The sequence below is a fragment of the Protopterus annectens genome, chromosome 11.part0 (assembly GCF_019279795.1).
Source record: "Protopterus annectens isolate FY-2018-M chromosome 11.part0, PAN1.0, whole genome shotgun sequence".
Taxonomy (NCBI): Eukaryota; Metazoa; Chordata; order Ceratodontiformes; family Protopteridae; genus Protopterus; species Protopterus annectens.
The window spans coordinates 1,059,358,396-1,059,378,919 of NC_056745.1; the positions used below are offsets into that span (position 1 = coordinate 1,059,358,396).

The 20,524-nt window shown below is 34.8% G+C and overlaps 1 protein-coding gene across 1 annotated transcript in view; it reads left to right on the forward strand.

Annotated features, from left to right (window-relative positions):
• The window catches only part of LOC122815693 (mucin-19-like), a gene marked incomplete in the record, with an annotated part of 520,597 nt that overhangs the window by 473,523 nt on the left and 26,550 nt on the right, over positions 1-20,524 (forward strand). Inside the window, 5 exon segments of the mRNA XM_044088393.1 lie at positions 824-992; positions 10,649-10,686; positions 10,790-10,952; positions 15,795-15,832; positions 15,927-16,092. Of these exon segments, the coding sequence (XP_043944328.1) occupies positions 824-992; positions 10,649-10,686; positions 10,790-10,952; positions 15,795-15,832; positions 15,927-16,092 (574 nt within the window).

A 20,524-nucleotide genomic window follows, 5' to 3' on the forward strand; every position in this document is an offset into this window, starting at 1 on the left:
GGATAGATATCAGTCTTGCACCTTCTCCTTTTGCAACAATTATTCAACCAGAATTACTTACAGTCAAGATTTAACCATTTTTAAATGTTCACTGTACTGTACACTTAAAGTCAGAAATCGCATAAGAGTGGGGGGGGGACTCTTCTTACTACACTAAACAATCTTGCTATTTAAAATGGGGATGCCTGACAAGAATTTGTTTTAATATCTACAAACAATAATATAACATGTTAAGATTGTACTTTGTGATTCTAGCAATATTTTGTTCACATTTCCCATTACAGATTATTGTTATAAAATATATTCAAGAATTATGAATTATGATTGCATGCTAGCAGCGTTTGCAGTAAGGATACTGCATAATAAAGAGAATTTTAACCGGATTTGATTTCTATTTTTAGTCTATATTTTGACACTGCACTTCTAACTAAACCACACTGTACCATTTGAGTAAAGTTAGAATAAATACGTGACAAATATGTTACCACATTACCTAGAAATGTAAAAAATAGTGCACATCTTGGATGATACTAAATGCTCAGTGTTTTGGTAATATGGCCATGCTCCTGTGTTGTCATAGTTTTCAAAAAGAACGTATATGTTAGTTAATCACTTTCTTCCATGACAGATTTCATTGAATTCATATATCTTTAGTCTAGAATCAATACCTGAAGTCTTAAATGACATGTTTTTTAACTTAATAAAAATATTTTTTATTTTAACGTAATTAACATGATTGTCTTACATGTAGTGATCAAATGAATTGGAACATATTATCACTTTAGATGTGTGTCATCTTATAATTATATTTTACTATTTTCAGCCGGGTGACGTATGGACTTCAGACTGCCATATATGTAGGTGTGACATATCATCCCATTCTGTGATATGTCAGCCTTATCAATGCCCACCACTTCCTGTATGTGGACAGAATGAGCAGCTGAAATACAGTAAAAACTCTTCCAATCCATGCTGCTTAGATGCGTATTGTGGTAAGTTAAAGTCTTAGCAAATTCATTAGTGGTTAATACTAATGAATATGAGATACGTATTTGTTACAGTTTTATTTTCTCAAGGAAAAAATAAGCTGGTGGTGGGGGGCTATAGTTAAACTACTATCTTTATCTTGTAAGTATGCCAATAAATATGCAGATTTGTTACTTTGAGATTTATTTTTAGTGAAAGTCTGCTAGCTTTAAAAATAATGTTTGTTATACAGTGTTGATAGCATATATAATATGGGTTAGTAAACAAAAGACAAAAAAGCAGTTTTGCCAGCTGTATTTTTTACTAAGGAGGTCATTTGCTCATTTGTAACAGCCTAACAAATTTAACACATGCTAAACTGTTTGCTCATGTGGAATATAATACTTTACCAGTACTGTACAGAGAAAGACAGAGAGTAAAACATGCACTAGTATTTAACAATAGCTAGTATAGTGGAGATATTAAAGGACAAAGTTTGCATACCTGGCATAACAGCAGATCTTAAATATATTCTATTTCAATAGTTGACACCATTATAAGTATATGTTAATTACAGGTCTGACCATATAAAAACACAGCAAGATTAAAATGCTGTCAGATAATGTATCTTAAACAATTTCAATATTTTTTTCATTTTTTTCTGCGCAACTATTCTTGACATTCATTGGAAAGTTTTGGTTTAACTTTGTCATTGAATGGAGATGGATATTGAAGGACCTTTATATGTAATTACGATTCTCTCAAAAAACATTTTCTCACATGGCTCTTTAGAGGTATGCATTGCTTTCTTATGACAATGGGAGAAGCATTTTACTTCTTAATCTGACAATTGCAACTTTTGGATCTTTTTTTCCTATTCAAAACTGATATTTTTAAAAATATGTTTGTCATACTTTTTTTAAACTTTTCCTGACATTTTTGATATTTTCTAGAGGTTATTATGCATGAATTCTTTATAAATCAAACTGAAAAGTTCTTCAAGGTAAGATCCAGCTATATTCATTCCTTATCAGAGAGGTAACAGACCCCTTCACGGCAAAAGACCATCAGCCTGTTCATGCCCTGTAAGAGCAGAAGCTGTTCTCTTTCACTGCAAGAGTCTACTGGCCTATGCATTCCTCTTAGAGATGAGAGTTGATTGCCAAGAATGGGTCATCATATGCTGTGAGGTTGTTCTTTTTTTTATGTGCCCAGCTTCCCTCCCTCCCTCTGTATCTATGACTTCAGCAGTAGATGCTTAAAAGGGTACATGTGACAATGTAAAACCTACAGCAAGGAGACCGGATGGAGTCCTTTAAACTTCTAAGTTTGGAATTGTTGGTTGGAAACTGCAAAGTCTGACTCAAGTCACAGTTTCCCAATGACAACACCTAGGCTTCAGAACCCAGCTGTCCCTCCCACTGATGAGGAATCAAGGGTTATGGGCATATTCAAAAAGCAGGTTTATACCTCATCAACATTTTCACTGTGGGCTGTAAACTATATGTCCCACATTATACATTCAACAGGGAGCTGTCAGATGAGATATAACAGAAACTGGATCAGTGGTCAAGATAAACAACTGAAAAAGAAACTGATGCTATAACTGTCCTCAACACCACTGACTACCATTGATTCTAGAAACAATTGACATCTAGAAGGTTTAGATTATTACTCTAGTTTTTTATTTTTGTTCCCAAGAAAATAAAGAACCTTGTGTATATTTTCAATTTCAGCGGCCTAAATCAATGTACTCTAAAATAAAACAGTTCGATGGTCACTGTGCAGCCATCCTATCATGTTTGTCAGGAGAAGATTGGACATGCTTTTTGGACCTTCAAGGTGGTCACCCCCCTTGTAAAGTTTGTCAAGAAGTCTACATTATGTTGTTGCTTCTGTGTATAAGCTAGTCATTACCATCACAGGACTCTTCTATATAGCCTTATCTCAGGCCTCAAGGTTTTCACCAAATGTGGGTATGCAGCAAATCGTATGTTACTGAATAGAAGTTTATTTCCCCACCTAAACAACTGTCTCCTTCTCCTCCCTCAAATATGTTTAACTAATTACAATATTCCAATTCTTATGGAAAAATAATGAGTACTGTAAAGTCTGGCTTGGAGTTACCCCATCTGTTCACTTTCATAGGTTGTGCCCTGGAAGCATTGCAATCCAAGGCCCATTTACCAATGATCACAATCATTCTACTTTAGTACTTGTATACCAGATTGCTTATTCCCAGAATGTCATGGTCTTTATTTGCCTCAGCCCTGGACCTAGTGGCATTATCTATGCTACCCTTTCCAAGGTTGTATATCAAAAGGTTTCAGTGGATACAAATAATTTAGTGGTCTCAAAGCTCAAAGCTATGCTCTTCACATCAAGGCTTTCAAAGCTTGTGAAGCTTATTTCAGACAGTGAAGACACACTCGTAACTTGAGCTTAGGTGATCCCTTTCTAACCTCAACCAGTCTACCAGTTATTAACACAGAATCCTGTAATCTGATGAGGACACTGTCAAGGTCAAACTATCCAAGATGTATGGTCACAGGCCATGGCCTATTTGAACATAACTGGTGATGAGGGCATCCTTTCTGTAGATCTTACTGTGTAGAGGTGCAATAGTCATCCTCACCAACAACATATCACTGGTTTGGTATATCAGCAGGTAAGGGGAAACTCAATCCTACCTTGTTTGTTGGGAAGAAATGAGGCCTAAAAAATGGCTTATGCTAACCAACTACTTTCCTGTTGAAAATCACATTCCTGGGGAAATCAACTTTCTAGCAGACAGGCTCAGTCACTGCCATCTTATGCCTCTTAAATGGTCCCTGAGTCCATGAGTAGTGTAATTGTTTTCAATTACTGGGAAAGTTTTCTTATGATCTGTTTGCAACTAGAACCATGTGCAGCAGCATTTTCTTAAATACCTACCCAATGGGATATCCCAGAGATGCTGTTTTCCAGAGATGGACCCAAGGACTCCTTAACACTTTTACTAATTTAGAATGATTCCAAAGGTCATTCAGAAAACCAAAGCTAGTTTTATAGCCCCATTCTAGCCTAAACAAATCTGTTTCCCCTGGATCAAGTTTCATCTACTGTAATAGTATCTCAGTCTTTGGCCCTTTATGACCCTATTGTCCCATCCCTTGGGTAAGCCCCATCCAGATATACACTCTATTATTTAACCACATGGTTATTCCAGTTCCAGTAATTACCAGAGATCTGATCTACTACTCTGCTCAAAAACCCAGGACTAAGAAAAGTATAATTTAAATGGAGTATTTCCCATTTGGCAGTTTAAATGGACTGTTTCCCATTTGGCTTTCCTCTAATTACAAGCTCCGTTTAGCACTATTATACCAATGGAATGGGCTTATTTATTTCATATTTTTTATAAAGGTTTTTGCCTATACTTTTTATCAAAGTGTATCTTGCTGCTATTTCCAATTTCCATCATGGTTGCAATTCTATGTCCCTAGTAAGACCTTTCTGAAGGATACGTTCCTCATTAGACCACTCTACTTAAGGATTCTGCTCCTCCCATGAAACCTTTGATTTAATAAGTTCAATCTTCATTCATTTGAGTTAGGTTTTACAGTAGAATTAATATATCTATCCAGGAAAACCCTCTTTCTCATTGCAGACCCTTCAGCAAGACAAAATTCAGATGTGTATGTCTTATCTGTCTGCCCTGCTTACTTGACCTTCCATAACAATAGGGTCTCTATGTAAACAAAATTATGTCTATAGAAGCAATATTCCTTTTGAATTATTTTGGTAGGGGTGAATATGTGCTGCTCTGCATGGATGATCACAGACAACTCAGATTTAATTTTGACAAAGTTGACCATTTATATATTCCCTAAAAAAATACTTGATCACTCTAGCCAAATGGTAAAAAAAAAAAAAAAAAAAAAAAAAAGAAAAGAAAAAATACATTAAAAGATAAGAAACAAAGTTTGGTAAACCTTACTCTTCTAATACTAGAGCATATTCTATAAGAATAATGGCTTCCTCACAGGAATTTTTAAGCCTTGGACAATAATTTTACAGCATGTGGATTCAAGATATGCCTTTGTGAAAAACTATTAGCTAGATGTGACCACTAGGTCTAGGTTTTTCTTTGATACCATAGTAATTGCAGGTATGTTCTTGTGAAGGAGGCCACATAAGAAGATGAGTTTAGGAATTTGTCCTGCCATTAGTGAGGATGAATCTCCTCTTAATTTGACAGATATACATTTATCATAATGACAGATTTGAATGAACAGGTTCAGTCTTAGTGTTATACTTACCCACCTTAGTAGTGTAGGCAGTTTTTTCTTTTTTTCAAATTGCACAATAAGGTCTCCTCTACTTCTACCCTAACCCTGATGTGAGTACTGTCCCACTCCTTACAATCATAGCCAGCTTTAGGTTACATAGAGTCCAGGTAAAGGATTTTATGGTATCCTCACTTTTGATCATTCTATCTTCTATTCTCCATTGCCCCGACTTCCATAGCTTCCCCACTCCATCTAAATTACTTTTTTGTATTATCACATTTTGTCTTACACTTCAGCATTTTTTTCCTGAAATATTGAAATACAGGCTAACTGGTCAAGACTGCATTGTAATAAATGTGGTGGAAATAATACATTTAAGCCAACTGTCTGGAGGTCACTAAGTTCTCAGAAGCCGCAGGGTTCTAGATAATTCAAGATACATTTTATATCCTTTTTTCAGCATTTTTATCTAAGAATAGCCTCAATAGTATTCATGGGGATCACGCCAGTCACCCTGCTAGACAGGGGTCCAGGAAAGTAAATAGTGTGGGAAGAAATAGCCAGGGAATTGTTATGGCTAGGCTTGTATAGGCCCTAGGGCTGATAGCCTAGTACCAACCTATGAACCTATGACTATGGGAAAAAAAAATCAATCTATTTTTTTCCTTCATTGATGGACTATGCTGTTGCCAAGGCTTAATGTTCAAAGCTGACTTAATAGCAGTTCCCAACAAGCTCAGAATACAAATGGGTGTGAGGATGTATAAATCAAATCTGGGATTAGTCCATGGCTTCTTACCCTTCGAAAAATAGATGATCATCTTCTGAGTACCTTCCTGGTGTTAGATTGGGATGAAAGTCAAAAAACAAATGGCAACAATCATACATTTAAAGTTGATGCTAACATACATATTCACAGAATGCCTCCTCACAACTATTTCACAAAAAATAACTAAATAAATAAATAAAAATCACCTTCTGTATACCACTCTCATGTCAGACTGGGATAAAAATGAAAGAACACATAGAAAAAGCAACATATTTCAACTCGGTGTTTTCAGATATTTACACAACATGTCTTAAAAGATTACGCCCTGTATACTTGTAAGGTGTTTGGTTAAACAAAGCGTAAAAAAACAAAAGTCACTGTAGTGCATTCCAACTTAACAGTAGATAAGCTATAGTGACCTTTTATGCACATCCCTCAGGTTTATTTGTGAGGAAAATAAATGAAATAATGACCACACTGTCACCAGCCCCACACAAGCTACAGTGACATTTTTTGTACACCTCTTCAGTTTTAATTATGAGGGAAATTAAAGAAATCATGACCCTACTACCTGAACACAAGCTATATTTACCATTTGTGTACACCTCTGAGGTTTGTGAGGAGATGTTATATAAATAATGATCACACTGTTTCCAGTTCTCACATGATATAGAAACCTTCTGTACACTATGGTTTCATTTTGAGGAAATTAAAGAATTAAAAGACCACAATGTCATCAAGCTGCCCAAACAAGCTATTGCAAACTTCTATGCATACCTCTGTTCAGGGCTGGTTTTGGATTAGGTGCAAATCTCAAATGCCTAGAATTTTGCAAAATGTCCATATTTTTGCCTCATGTTTTTGGTCTATTCTTCCATTAAATGTATAGTTTTCTAGCAAATCACTGAATATTGAATTCAATAAATAGTGACAGACGTCTGAGTTTCAGGCATTGTAATGTATTACACCCCTGCAGGTACACAGATATGCATAACGATTACAGACACTATATTCACTTTGTATACTTCAGTTGTCCATTTGTGACGAAATAAACACATTCATATATAAGTTACACAGTAATATTTCAACTCTTTGCTGCCAGATCTGAGCAGTTCGTCCTATTATAACCACCATTCATTGATTTGTGCCAGTCGATAATAGACACTATTTCAACTCTGTGCACTTCAGTAGCTGATTGTTCTCAGATAAATGAATGCATGCACAAATCAAAAGCTAAACTACAAAAAAAGTGGTGTCTGCACAACAGTTGGCATAAATGATGACCAGGTCAGACTGCTGGTAAAGAAATAGATAGATAAGCAATAAGATTAGAATGTGTTATCACAAAAAGTAATACTATGCAAGGTACTAAATGGCATACCTCTCAAGTTTTTGTTGGGGTGGGGGTGTTCTGAAAATTTCTGGGCAGATCTAAAAATAATGGAGGGCAAATAGTTTAAAATCAGGGGGCCATTTTTACATATTAGTCTAACTGACTAAGTTAATAAAACAACAGATTTTGCTTTAACACACATTTTCTGAGCAATAGGAAGCATAGCTCTCAACAGTTTATCTCTGAAATCAGGGTCAGTCAAGGACATTTTATAAACTATCACTTTTATATCGGCATGTATTTTCTGAAGTAAAATAGGTCTTTATATCTAATTGCTGCTGTAAGTGTAATCCACTAACTTTTCTGTCCAGCAGTTTTAGGATGGTTTCAAACAGACAGAGGTTAAAGTCTGAAATCAGGAATATCAGAGATAGTTGAACATTAGAAACAACAAAGCTCTAACTTCTTAACATTACTAACTGACTGTAATCCTCAATATGTTACCAGAAAAGGAAAGGTTTTACAAAGGAAAGAGCAAAAAAGGAAAGCAGAAGGAAGGACATTTTAGAAAATTCTGGATACTTCAGCTATATGCGCAAATAAGCTATTGAGTAAAGGCTTAGAGTTTATGGTAATCACTAATTAAGGGGAGCTGTTCTGCATTTTTTTATTACATGGACATTGTACCTACTTTGGAATGTCATTAAAATAGAAATTTATGGCTCTCTAATACATGTTTTTATACTTGGGTCGGGTGCAAAAGCATGTATCTGAGGTACAGATCTAGCTGCATTCCATTACAATAGGTAACTGTAATGAAACAGTCTCAGTGTAACTACCAACAGTCTCAGTGTAACTAACACTTCCCATAAGTGCTAATCCTTGCTTGTTGTTGTATTCAATGTGATCATCTGTACTAAGTCAATGCAATTGCACTGATAGCACCTTTAACTCCAAACCCCTTTTTCTTCATTATGTAGAGTCTAAATAAAAAGGTTTGGAAGTACTGCATCGTCAGTACCTTAGCGCAGCTGTCAGCATATTTGCTCAGGAATCAGGGATGAAACCAAAAATAGTGCAGGATAAAGGTACAGTAATTAAGTATTAATGGAATTCATTGAAAAAGGGAAATTCTTAAATGTTAATGAAATCCACGCAAGAAACTAATAAACCAACACATTTTGCATCAGTAAGCATTTCCCAAACATCAAAAAACTATGTCATGATGGAAGTTATTCACTCCCTGCACTCCACAGTGATTTACTACTGCATGAAAAATATCTTGAGGAACAAGGCAAAAACAGGAGGCAAAATATGGGAAAATCTGTAAAATTAACAACAGTTATGCATTATGACTTTTCGAATGAGGAGGTGGGGCACTTTTCATGTAACAGCACTAACTGAAACTATAGTATTAAACCTGTTTAATGTGAAACAACACATTAAAAAGCTTAGAAAACAAATTCAATTACTGACAATGTTACTAGAGGCAACATTACAAACTGACAAACAAACCAGCCTTCAGTTGTTGGTTCTGCTATAATCATTAATAAAATATGAAGGAGTATGAATAAATAAGGTAAATCAGCTTCTGTTACTGCATTTTAAGCTGCAGTTTTCAGGATTGCAATTACTAGGTAACACTAACAGGTAGGGTCCAAATACAATTATTAGAAGGAAAATACAAAAGTCTCCAATGTTTTTATATTGTATCTAATTTGTTATAATTATTTAAACGGCAGATGTTTTGTTTTTGAAGATTGTAAAATTATTGTTCTTAAAATGTTTTGTAATAATTTGGAGCTTTTCTCTTCAGTCTTCTGCTAAAAATGCACTTCTATCCAGTCTGACTTTCCTGGTAATCAAATGTCAATAAATAAATAAATAGTAAATAAATACTAGTAAATAAGACCAATTATTAATGAAGGTTGTACGGAAGTAAATAGCACTACTTGAAATTATTGGAACTCTAACACTGAAGACTTGCTTGATAGGGCTATGTGAAACAGGGTAACCAAAAAGCTGGGTATTTAATTCCACAGGGAACAAAATAAGAATGGGATAGATGTATTTAAATAAAATTGATGCCTTTGCCGGGGGGTGTCGGTAACCTCACATGTAATGTCATAAATGGGGATGTCAATAGCAAACAGGGTGACACTGTTTAGTATTTGGTCCAAAGCAAGGAAATGATTTTAAAAATAAGGGTGTCCATTTAATGCTTTATATGTTTTACTATTTTTCCATTTGCTACCACCTGGCTGAGCACATGATTGCTATAGTGTACATAGCATATGCATGCTGGTGTCCATGCCCACTTTTCCATCTTGCTTATAGGGTTTAGAAGTTCAGTTTCATTTGTCATCTGCTTAGCATGAGACACAAGAGATTTGTATAGGAAGGTATTAACACTGGTAAAAGGGGATGGGCTAGTGCCCTGCGAAAGTTTTATGGTGGGCAGTGTTGAGGCTATTCCTGAATCCCAGGTTATATTGTAGCAGCAGTCTGTGGTAGGTGTATAAATTTTGGCTTTATTTATTAGTGTATGCACAGAGTATTACATCACTTGGAAATTTCTGTCATGAGCAAAACTGGTCAATCATGGGTAAATTCCAGCACAACACAACTCTCTGCTGCAGCCATGAATTAGTGCAGTAACTGTAGTCCATTTTTACATATTTGTCAATAACCTAGTGAAATGGTGACTTCCAGAGCAAATAATGAGAAATTTGTCAGAAATAAATGCAATTTTTTAAGAGTATAAAGAAAACAGTGGTGTTGTCTCTCCTTAAATAGGTCACACACAGATAAGTCACAGAGGCTCATATTATATACGTTAATAATTTCTAATAATTCTCCTATTTCTGGATTCCCTTGGCAAGGAAAATATTCAAGCTCCTTAAAGAGTCTTCTGCAATGTCTCTTCATTATGCAACGCTTCCCACAGAACTGCTGCTTTATGCCCATGATTCAATGTTACAAGAGGCCAAGTTTTCTAAACTGAGAGGGTTACAGCTCTCCTTCTTTGGCACAACTTTATTGGACAATTAGCTTCATTAACAAAATCATGCTTCTCTGCCTAATACATGGTGTATCGTACTGCCTTAAAGTAACAGCTTTACTTACAACATTTTTTACAGTAATTCTAATGACAATATTGACAGCAATGGCTCTGTTTCCACTAACGCTACTTCCATTACTTTATGTTATATTGGGTACCATTCTGGTGAGACCTGCATATTGTGTTGCAATACATACAGTATACCTCATCCATCTTTACAGAAAACATGTTTTTTTTTTCTTTTACAGCTCCAGTAGTGTGTGTATATAACCAAAAGCAATACAAAGTAAGTACAAAAACATTGCCAATAATGCAATACTTTATGTCACACAGTTTTAAAAGCAATGTCATAGTAAAAGATTATCAATTATTCTTCCTTTTATTAACAGCCTGGTGACAAATGGACTATCAGCTGTCAGGACTGTGTGTGTAACAACAACGCATCTGTGCAGTGTGCACCACACATTTGCCCACAGGATCCTCAATGTAAGCTAGGAGAACAGCTAACAAAAACTTATGTAGATGGCGTCTGTTGTCCAACAGCTCAGTGCAGTAAGTTATTTTTATTTAATCTAACTTCTGTGTTATATTCTACAGATTATGCTGTGCAGAGAAGCTGTACGTCCTACCGATAAAGCATGCAAGATCATAAGGAATATATCCAAAGATAACAATACTATGTTTAAAGCACAGCAATGTTTGTTTTACAAATATCATAGTTTTAATACAAAAAGGGTTCTTGTACAAGCATCATGTCAAGCATTATGCCCTACTTAAGAATATCTGAGAAACTAAAACGTAAGCATGGCTTTGGTGAAAACAAGTACTGGTTCTTAACATCTCTACTACACTCTGACCAGATGGAATGCTGCTGCTGTCCTATAAAACAACTCCCTCTTTCTTAGGAATATACATAACCATACGGTGATCATAAAAAAAGGTGCACACTAATTTGTGTAACACCTTACAGAAACTTGCAAAGAAAGTACATACACACACTGAGACCTCAACATTGAATTTTTCTGCCTTGTAGTTCTGCATCTCCTTTACTTAGCCCAATATACCTTTGCAAATGCTGTGAGAAAATCAAACATCATAATATTCTACTGTAATGAAACTTGAAATGAAATTCACCCTAACTCAGGTTTCTTGAAGTCCTAGTTTTTTTCTGAATGTGTATGCTCCCTTGCTGAATTTCTGCAGTGTAGTAATGAAAAAATGTATTTTCAAAATCAGCAGTAACACACCTTTAGGTAGTGGTTACTTTAATTGAGACTTCTCATATGTCACAAAAACTGATTTGTGTTTTATGCATGCAAACTATAATCAAAAATGATGCCAGCAGTAGTGAGCCAAAAAAACAAAACTAACAAGTAAACCGCTGCGAGCCCCCAAGGAAAACTATAACCACATGAATCTGTTGCTAGTTAGCTCTGAAAACAGTAGCCACGTGAATACAGATTGAAGGCTTGTAAAGTATGAGTTTGTGTAGAAGCGTGGAGGGATACTGAATCAAGACTTCATATGATCTGATTATTATAAAATATGAAATGAATTTTACTAGGTAAGCAAGACAACTGCAGTGCTTTTTAATTCCGAGCCATTTCTTAAGAGACTTTAGTAAAGAAGCATGCAATTTAATAAAAAAAGTCTGAGCAATGAGTGGGATTTCAAAATATCATTTTTAAAGATGTATGTAGTATTTTTATGCAAATAAGCAAGTAGTAGAATAATGCATCTTAAAAAAAGTCACAATGAAGTCTATTTATTTCTTTTTCTTGAGTCTCCAGGCTCTCTATGTAATACAAGAAAAGATAATCTATTCAGCTGAATTGCAAGTATCTAAATGAAAGAGATGGGAGGAAGTGCCAACTAAAAAAAAAGGGCAACATAGACTGAGGTGAATCAGGTGAAGTAGGGTCAGTCTAGTGATGTTTTACCCATATGTGCAATAAGGTAAATCCTGAACTTGGTCTGCAGTTGTCTACCAGCTAATTAAATTCAATAACATTTTAAAATTTTTTAGTGAGGAAATCTATGGAAAGTGTTAAGTTTACACTGAGGCCACAAACATGCATCCCAACAAAACTAAAATACTGTAAATGCATTTTTTTATAATTTTTGCAAAACAAAATAAAACAACACACCTTAAAATAGTTTATGCATGATTCTAAAGTTAATTGTTGGACACTTTTTAGAAAGAAACATAGCTTACCTCAGTATAATGATGCTATCATATGTTTTGCTTCAGATGCTTAAGGAGCATTTACTGTATGATTCTTGAATATTATAAATAGGGTACAGATGTACAAGTGTCCAGGACAGAGCAGTCTTCATTTCTTTCACAATGGTGTTTTAAATTGTTCTCAAGACAACACAGCACTCTTCTGAGGCTAGAAAACTAGGAGCATGTGACCATGAAATCCATCTTCCATTTTTTTAATTCTAAGCCTTGCATGTAGATCTTCTCATCTATATAAGAAGTGAACAGTATCTTGTCCATAAGCAATGACTGAAAATGAAAGGGCTGCGGAGCAGTACAGTGTGACATTCATGGCATATCCAAGTGGACAGCTGGGATTCAGGGGAGGCTTAGAAAGTATGTGGGATGCGCAGCAAGGAAGCACTATGTTTCTACTATCAAAAAGAGCATTGGGTGCATTTGGAGAAAGAGTTACTCATTTAAATGGGTATATGACATAGCATGCATAATGCACATGCATTCAGTAGTACCAGAAACACTTTTCAGAGGACTTACATATTTTAAGGGGTGCACACTAAAAGCAGGGTGTGTGTATCTGAGGTTGAAAATGCACAAGGGTGTTGTGAAGCAAAAGACAGTAATAACAGGACAGGAAAGTACTACACATTCCCCATATGAATTTTCTATAGGGAACATTTGTAAAATGCATTTTACTACACTTTAAAATTTAATATCTCTTTTTTTATATTTACAGACTGAACTGAAGCTCTTTAGCATTCTATGTGTGTCATAAATGATAGTAAACTGTTTGCTACAAATGTAGGAAGCAGTTTGCTATAGTTTAAGAAGATTTTTTTTCAGGGAGCATGGATTGAGAAGGATGGACCTGTGGCTGGCTTTTTGCTTAATTTTTTTAAAGTTGAGTGTGCAAGATTTGAGGATGGCTCTGGGCACCGGCAGACAGATTAGCTAAACTTCAACAGAACAAACACAATTTATTAAGCATTACAATCTTTATACAGCTGTAATTGGACCAATCTTTTCCTGCATTTTCAAAGAAAACATCTGTTGTATACCATAGTAATCTAATGACTCATCCAAGCCATTTTTCTTATACTTGTTTGCAGTAGGGTTTATTATAGTCTCAAGGTAACATTAATTGGACACAACAAAGCTTAAAATGAATTAAAATAACTAAAATAGATTATATTTCCCCTACAATTAAATAAAGTTTGTGTTATTTTTCTTTTGGAATCCAAGATCAAACTCTATATTTGGAGTGTCTCAGAAAATGCTGGTATAAGGTGTTGTGAACGTAAGATAGACTATATAAAACTTTCAACAAAGTTAGCAGAAATGACAAGGAAATGTATAAATATGATTCTAATTAGTTTATACTACATATATTTTAATTCTTACATAGAAATACTTGTTTTCTAAGTTTCTTATTTGCATAAATTGTAAAATAAAACACTATTTGTGCATATATACCTAAGAGCTTAGCCGCACAATTTCAGGATTCTCAAATTGTTCCTCATCAGTTACTCTCTTTTAACTCATTATAGCTGTGACGCCTTCAGGCATTTTTTTCCAGCTACATCCTGCTGACACCTCTAGATATCAAGTATTGCTTGTTCATATTTGCATTAATAAATCTAAAAACATACTACATTCAAAGTATTAAAAGATCTCATCTTAAAGCATACACAGTAGCAAAAACACAGTTGTATTAATATTTGACTGCTGTCTAGTGCAGGAAAAGAGATATTCATTTTTGTTCATATAATATGTATTTGTTTCCAAATATCTCACTAACCAACTAGCATATACAGAAATCCTTATATTCATATGAAACCTTTCAGCTGGAAGAACAAAATGCTGCTGACAGTAGGTGTGAATCTTGAGTGTTAGCTGAGATATTGTAAGTTGTTTATAAAATATTGCCAACTTAATAGTTACTGTGCTTACTGTGACTTAAAAAATCCAGTTTTAGACCTAGAACCTAAAGAATACTGCCACCATAAACAAAGTTTGTGCTGAGGAGTTTGCCATTTATACTTCCTTAGTAACACTTATGACTCCAGCAATATGAACATTTACTTATAATGTGAGAACATTGTTTGAGTCTATCTAAAAGCTTAACCTCTGTGCACTGGAGGGAATGAGTTAAAAGACGGAAGCAAATTCATGAACCTCAGTAAGTGGAGTCTTAGTATTTCCTACTTCCACCATTCTACGTCATTTCTATCACTGCAGAGTGTTGGAGGGATTGTGGGGGATAGCTAACTCAACTTCCATAGTAACGAAATGACCACCTTCTGCTAGTGGGCCTTTGTATGTTGCACATTACTTTTATTACTGGATTGTGTTACTACTCTTACTTATGCTACACATCTACAGCTGTGTAGTGTGGTATAGGCAGAGCAGTATCTGGAACAATTTCCCAAATTAGCACCCCCTCAACCCAATGCTGAGGACCCAGAAAAGGATAGTGTTTTTTGTATCATGTGTACATTTACAGCCATGACTACAGTACTGGCATGCATTTCTGAAACCACAAATAGTTACTGTTACTGCACTTACTCTCCAACAAGATTGTTGTGTCTTTCGGCTTTTCCCGGTTAGGTGTTGCCACAGAGGAACTCCGGTCCGCTAATAACTGGCAGTAGATTTTTACATACTGGCTTGCCGGGCCTAATGCACAACCTTAAACGAAGGAACGCCCATTCACGCATGTCGCCACACAGAAGATGCTCTAACTGAGACTCGAACGGGCAACGTCTAACTGTGAGGCGACGGCACTACCGCAGCACCACCACCGCACTTACTCCCCAACAAGATTAAGAGTCTTAAATAACCTGCCCTCTGCACTGACTGTCATCTAGAATATAACATTGCATACAGTTATTCTGTGGTGTAGTAAAATAATTGCAAAACTAATTGCTTCATTCATACTATAACTTAATTGTATATTGCTTATGTTGAATAGTTTAAATATATAATTAAAAAAATAACAGATGAAGGACTATTGAGGATTATTAATTTCAATCTATTACTGAAATTAACAACCTTAGTATTTTTCTAGTAACATTGTCAGTTCCAGAAAAGATCATGAGAATAAGGAGTGAACAAAATAATGAACATAATGTTAAGCCATTCAGCCTTTTTAGAATACATTTCTTGTTTTACAGCTCCAGTGATGTGCAGTTTTATGCAAAATGAGTATAAGGTAAGAACTAATGCATTCTATCTTGATTGGTAACCTGCTTGAAGTATAATGTCAAATTGCATGATACAATAAAAGTTTATTATTTCCCCAACAGCCTGGAGATAAATGGAGTTATTACTGCCAAGACTTTACTTGCAGCAACATTACACATAATGTGGAGTGCCTGCCTCTAACATGTCCACCAGATCCAGTATGCAAACCTGAAGAAAAGCTAATTAAATGTAATGGAAGCAAATCGTGCTGCCCAAAAGCTGAATGCAGTAAGTTATGATGATAAAAGTAAAGTCCATTAATGTGTTTAACAAATGAAATAATGAACATGTCTTATAACTATCACAGCTATGGAGCGTGATTACAATGTCATTAAATGAATAAAGTTAGTCAAGTGCTTTTTATGTAGAGCTGATTGGCCAAAAGGGCACCAAACAAACTTGAAAGCACAACTAGATTTTTCTCCCCTGTGGGTATGAATTTGGTCTCCAAATCTCCATGCAATAAGAGATTGCCTCTGCTCACTGTTCTAAAGATTTTAAGTATAAATTTATATGTCTTGAGGACAGCAGACGTGATTCAACCTGTTGAATCTGGTTTTAGGTTTGATAAATTCCATTCCATCAAACTTATTTTCACACATTAGTATGGAAACCTTTGATTCCTTCTTAAAATTATAAATCATGGTTTCTGAAACAATATTCCATGATGGGCATTAATGTTGCTGTTTTTAAGTAATATTTTTAAATTCACACCTTTTTCTTTTCACAGATATTGGCAAAATTCTAAACTTGTGTAACAAATATGGGTATCCAGTTAATATCTTTTAATTATCTGTCACAATGATTTTATAATTTATGGACTGTGAATGCTGTATCTTAGTAGGTAGGCATGAGCATAGTTTTACTTACAGTCAAGAGTTTCATGAGTGGTCCTTTGTAAACTCTCCAGATTATTATTAAAAATCACTCCATGCTGCAATAGGACTGCAATCAGATATCCTGCATTACTTGACATTGTTAAAATATCTTAGATGTAGTTAATGGAAAACACTAGCTAAATGGATATCAAGTGGTTACTAATAAAGAGTTTGGTACATATCCTTGGGGCTTTTGCCAGCAATTTAAGTTATCAATAGTGGTCTAGCTCTTAATTTGGCATCTTTTTAAATAGCTGTAGGTGTCAGTGAGCTGCATTCATATCTCTCAGACAATTTTGTTCAGATGGCTACATGTTTAATTTGTGTCCGTTTCAGTAAAATCATGTGGAGGCATTCCAATGTATTTATGAGCAAGGAGTTGTGTTATATAATCATTCAGCAAACCATAGTCATTTTAAAAGAATTGTATTTTTTGTAGCTTCGATTAATTTTGATGGAATTTATTTTTAGAAAATAAATAAACACTATGGCTGTTAAAGTTGAATACAGGTCACCCTCTGAGATGAAATGGATGGCTGTACATAAACAGTGTCTTGAAATTATGACCTGCCTAAAATAAACATTTATATATTAAGATATACTAGGCATGTACAGACTGCCCTCTGCTACGTGCCTCTATATATGATATACATTTTCTTTAAACATCATTATGTGCATTATTTTTATCTCTGCATTGAGTTACTGTTCTTATTTGCATTGTGTAACTCACATAAGTGCAGTTATTTTGACTGAATCATACTTCAGTAAATCACAGCTGACTGATAGATTTGACTTAAAACAAATGTAACTGAAAACTCAAGTCACAGAATCAGAGTTGACTGAAAAGTGTTATTACACCAAACATACCATCAGAACAAGCATTTTGCAGGGGGCTCCCCCCTCCTTCAGAACCTTGTGGGAGGATTGTTTCCTCAAACTGCCTTACTTAATCATACTTACTCCACAATTGCACAACAGTGGAGAAAAGTTGAAAAAAAACACACTCATAGAATCATCGCTAATGCACAAGCACATTTCATAGAATACTTCATTGCAGCAAATGTACTCTATATTAAAATATTTTATAGGAGGAAGCCATCCAGCATTTCCATGTGGGGGGTTTACCCTATATCCCTTAATTAAATATACTAATTCCAAAGTCACACAAATGTTGTGAAAAGTGAAAAAGCATAAAGTGAATCACTATTGCCTTACTTTACAACTTTCAGCCAATTGTGATTCAGTAGTGAGTTTTCAGACAAATGTGTTTTCAGACAAATTTATTTAATCAGTTGTGATTCAGTGAAATGTGATTCAGTCAAAATAACTGCTACCATATCTAGATGTCTAAATACAGATAAAAAGATAATTTTTCAGTTCAAGACATTCATATAGTTAATATTTCAGATTTTTTTTTTATTTGTTTTATATAATTTGTTCATTTTAAATGGGTCACATTTTGTAATGTGCTATTTATGCATTAGTTTTTGATTAATGCAGTCACTTCTGATGAATTCTGAAATATTGGTTTAGTACAAAAAACACTAGGCTAATGATGAAGTAACTGCTAATAAATGCAGATATTCTCAATTACTGTAGATTTTTCAATTTAAAAAAAAACTGATTGTACTCCCTTGGCACTCACTATAGAACTTACAAATTAAGGTTTTTAGGAAAATGGAGGTTACCTAATAACTGGTACAGTGTTGAACTGTTGGCTGGAGAATAGCTCTGAACAGATACAAGTATAACAAAATCAAGTAGGTCACAGGTGAAAACATTGCTGAATACCATTAATTTTTAAAACTGGCGGTACACTGATGTATTAGAACAATGAGTTATGTGTAAAATTAGCATATTCCACTAACCTGGATTTGATTTGCAATCCACTTTCATACTGAGAGACTGAGCAAGTCTATTGTTTCTCCTATTACTTAGCCAGTTGTGTATAGTGGATAGTACCTTGCAAAAATAAATAAAATACACAAAACAATGGACCCTGCTCTTCAGAGTTAATCTCAGAAGATGTTTTATATGTATGATGTTATAGAAATTTGGATTTTAAGTAGAATACATTATCTGTACACAGAGAAATCCTCCTCCCTAGTTTCATTGAGTCATAATTGAAAAGAATGAGTTAATTTCTGCAGTATTCATATCACAGACAGGGTAATGAGCTGCTGACCAAACACCCAGTTTACAGAAATGTGATAATCTTTGTTTATAAAATGGTTCATTTCAAAGAAGACTGATGATGTGCTTCTATAATCACTTAATAAAATGAATAAACACCTAAATGAATTCAGAAATAAAGTTATCTTTTATGAATAATCTGGATATTTGTAGATATTTGTTTAGTGATTATAAATGGATATCATTATTCTAATAAAAAAAAACACTGGAAAGTAATTTGCTCTTTAACTTATTTAAAAAAGTTTTTTTTTTTAATTAGAAATATGGTGCAGATATGTCTCAGACAGCCTTAAGATTATTAATATTTTGGAAAAAAAACTACTTTATTAGACACAGAATAATTCTACTAATCCAGTTCCACCTGTGATGCTCTTGCACTGACTCAGTAACCAAAGAGCCTCAATCGTCACCACTAGCACCAGTGAGGGGTGTACATATTAGAAGGATGACAAGTACACACACAGTAAAGTACAATTTCCACAGTAAAGTACAATTTCCCTTAACAGCACACAGAGATCACAGTCAGTCTGGAGCTGGTTTCTCGCTATTTCTCCAGATCCCTAATGAGACTCCTCCCTGGCACAGCTATAGAGTTGACTCATTAGCCAGGGTTCCAAGCTAAGTCCTCTCAGCACTCTCTCTGTCCAACCAGTGTTTTGTGTCCCTGCCTAAGTAGCTGACACACACACTTTGAGATTTGATTTATATGCAAACACACACCTGGGAAACAATGGCACAAATTTACTAGCTATGCTCCCTTCTGCCCAGACCATAAGGCAGTTACCACTGCCACCAGAGCCCCTTATCAGCTACTTTAAGGCCCTTCCCAATGGGTGACCAATCTTACAATGTAATGCTACTATTATCCAAACTCTGTGACCAATACTTTCAAGGCTACTTAGGAGTGGCCTGTATACTGTCACCAAATACATATGCAAGTACTCTTTGAACTTAAATATCTCTAAACAAACCAATCACAATAAAAAGGTTTAAATATATTTAATAATAAATAATAAAAGAACAAGACAGTACTCAATAACTCAGCACAGTGACTTCAGAGTTCAGAATCATAGAAAATATTTTAAAACAACATTGCAGGACATACTCAAATAAATACAGAAAACATTTAAACTAATCTTTACTATATTCCCAACTATCTCTAAAATAAACTATTCTCTAAATAACTTACTCATAAAGCAAGGCAAATGCATATGAGAAGTGCTGAACGGATGTTTTCAGATCCAAGACAAGATACAAAATGCACAGACTCTGAGAGAGTTCCCAAATTAATATAAAAACATTACTGCTGGGTCAGCTGGATGACATTACTATTTGTCACCTGCATTCAGTTCCCAGGCTAACAGATATCAACAGAATTTATCATTTCACTGTGAAAAATACTTATTTCTCAGATGTGCAGCTACTAGGAAGTCACAGAGTAATAAAAACACCTTACATTCCAAACCTAAAAATTATTTATGTTTCACGACAATAGGAAGAAACCTCAAGATGTAGAAATCCTGTCTCCTTCAGTGAAACATGGAGATAAGCACAATTGTAAAACAATTCACTTATTTTCTTAGAGTTTG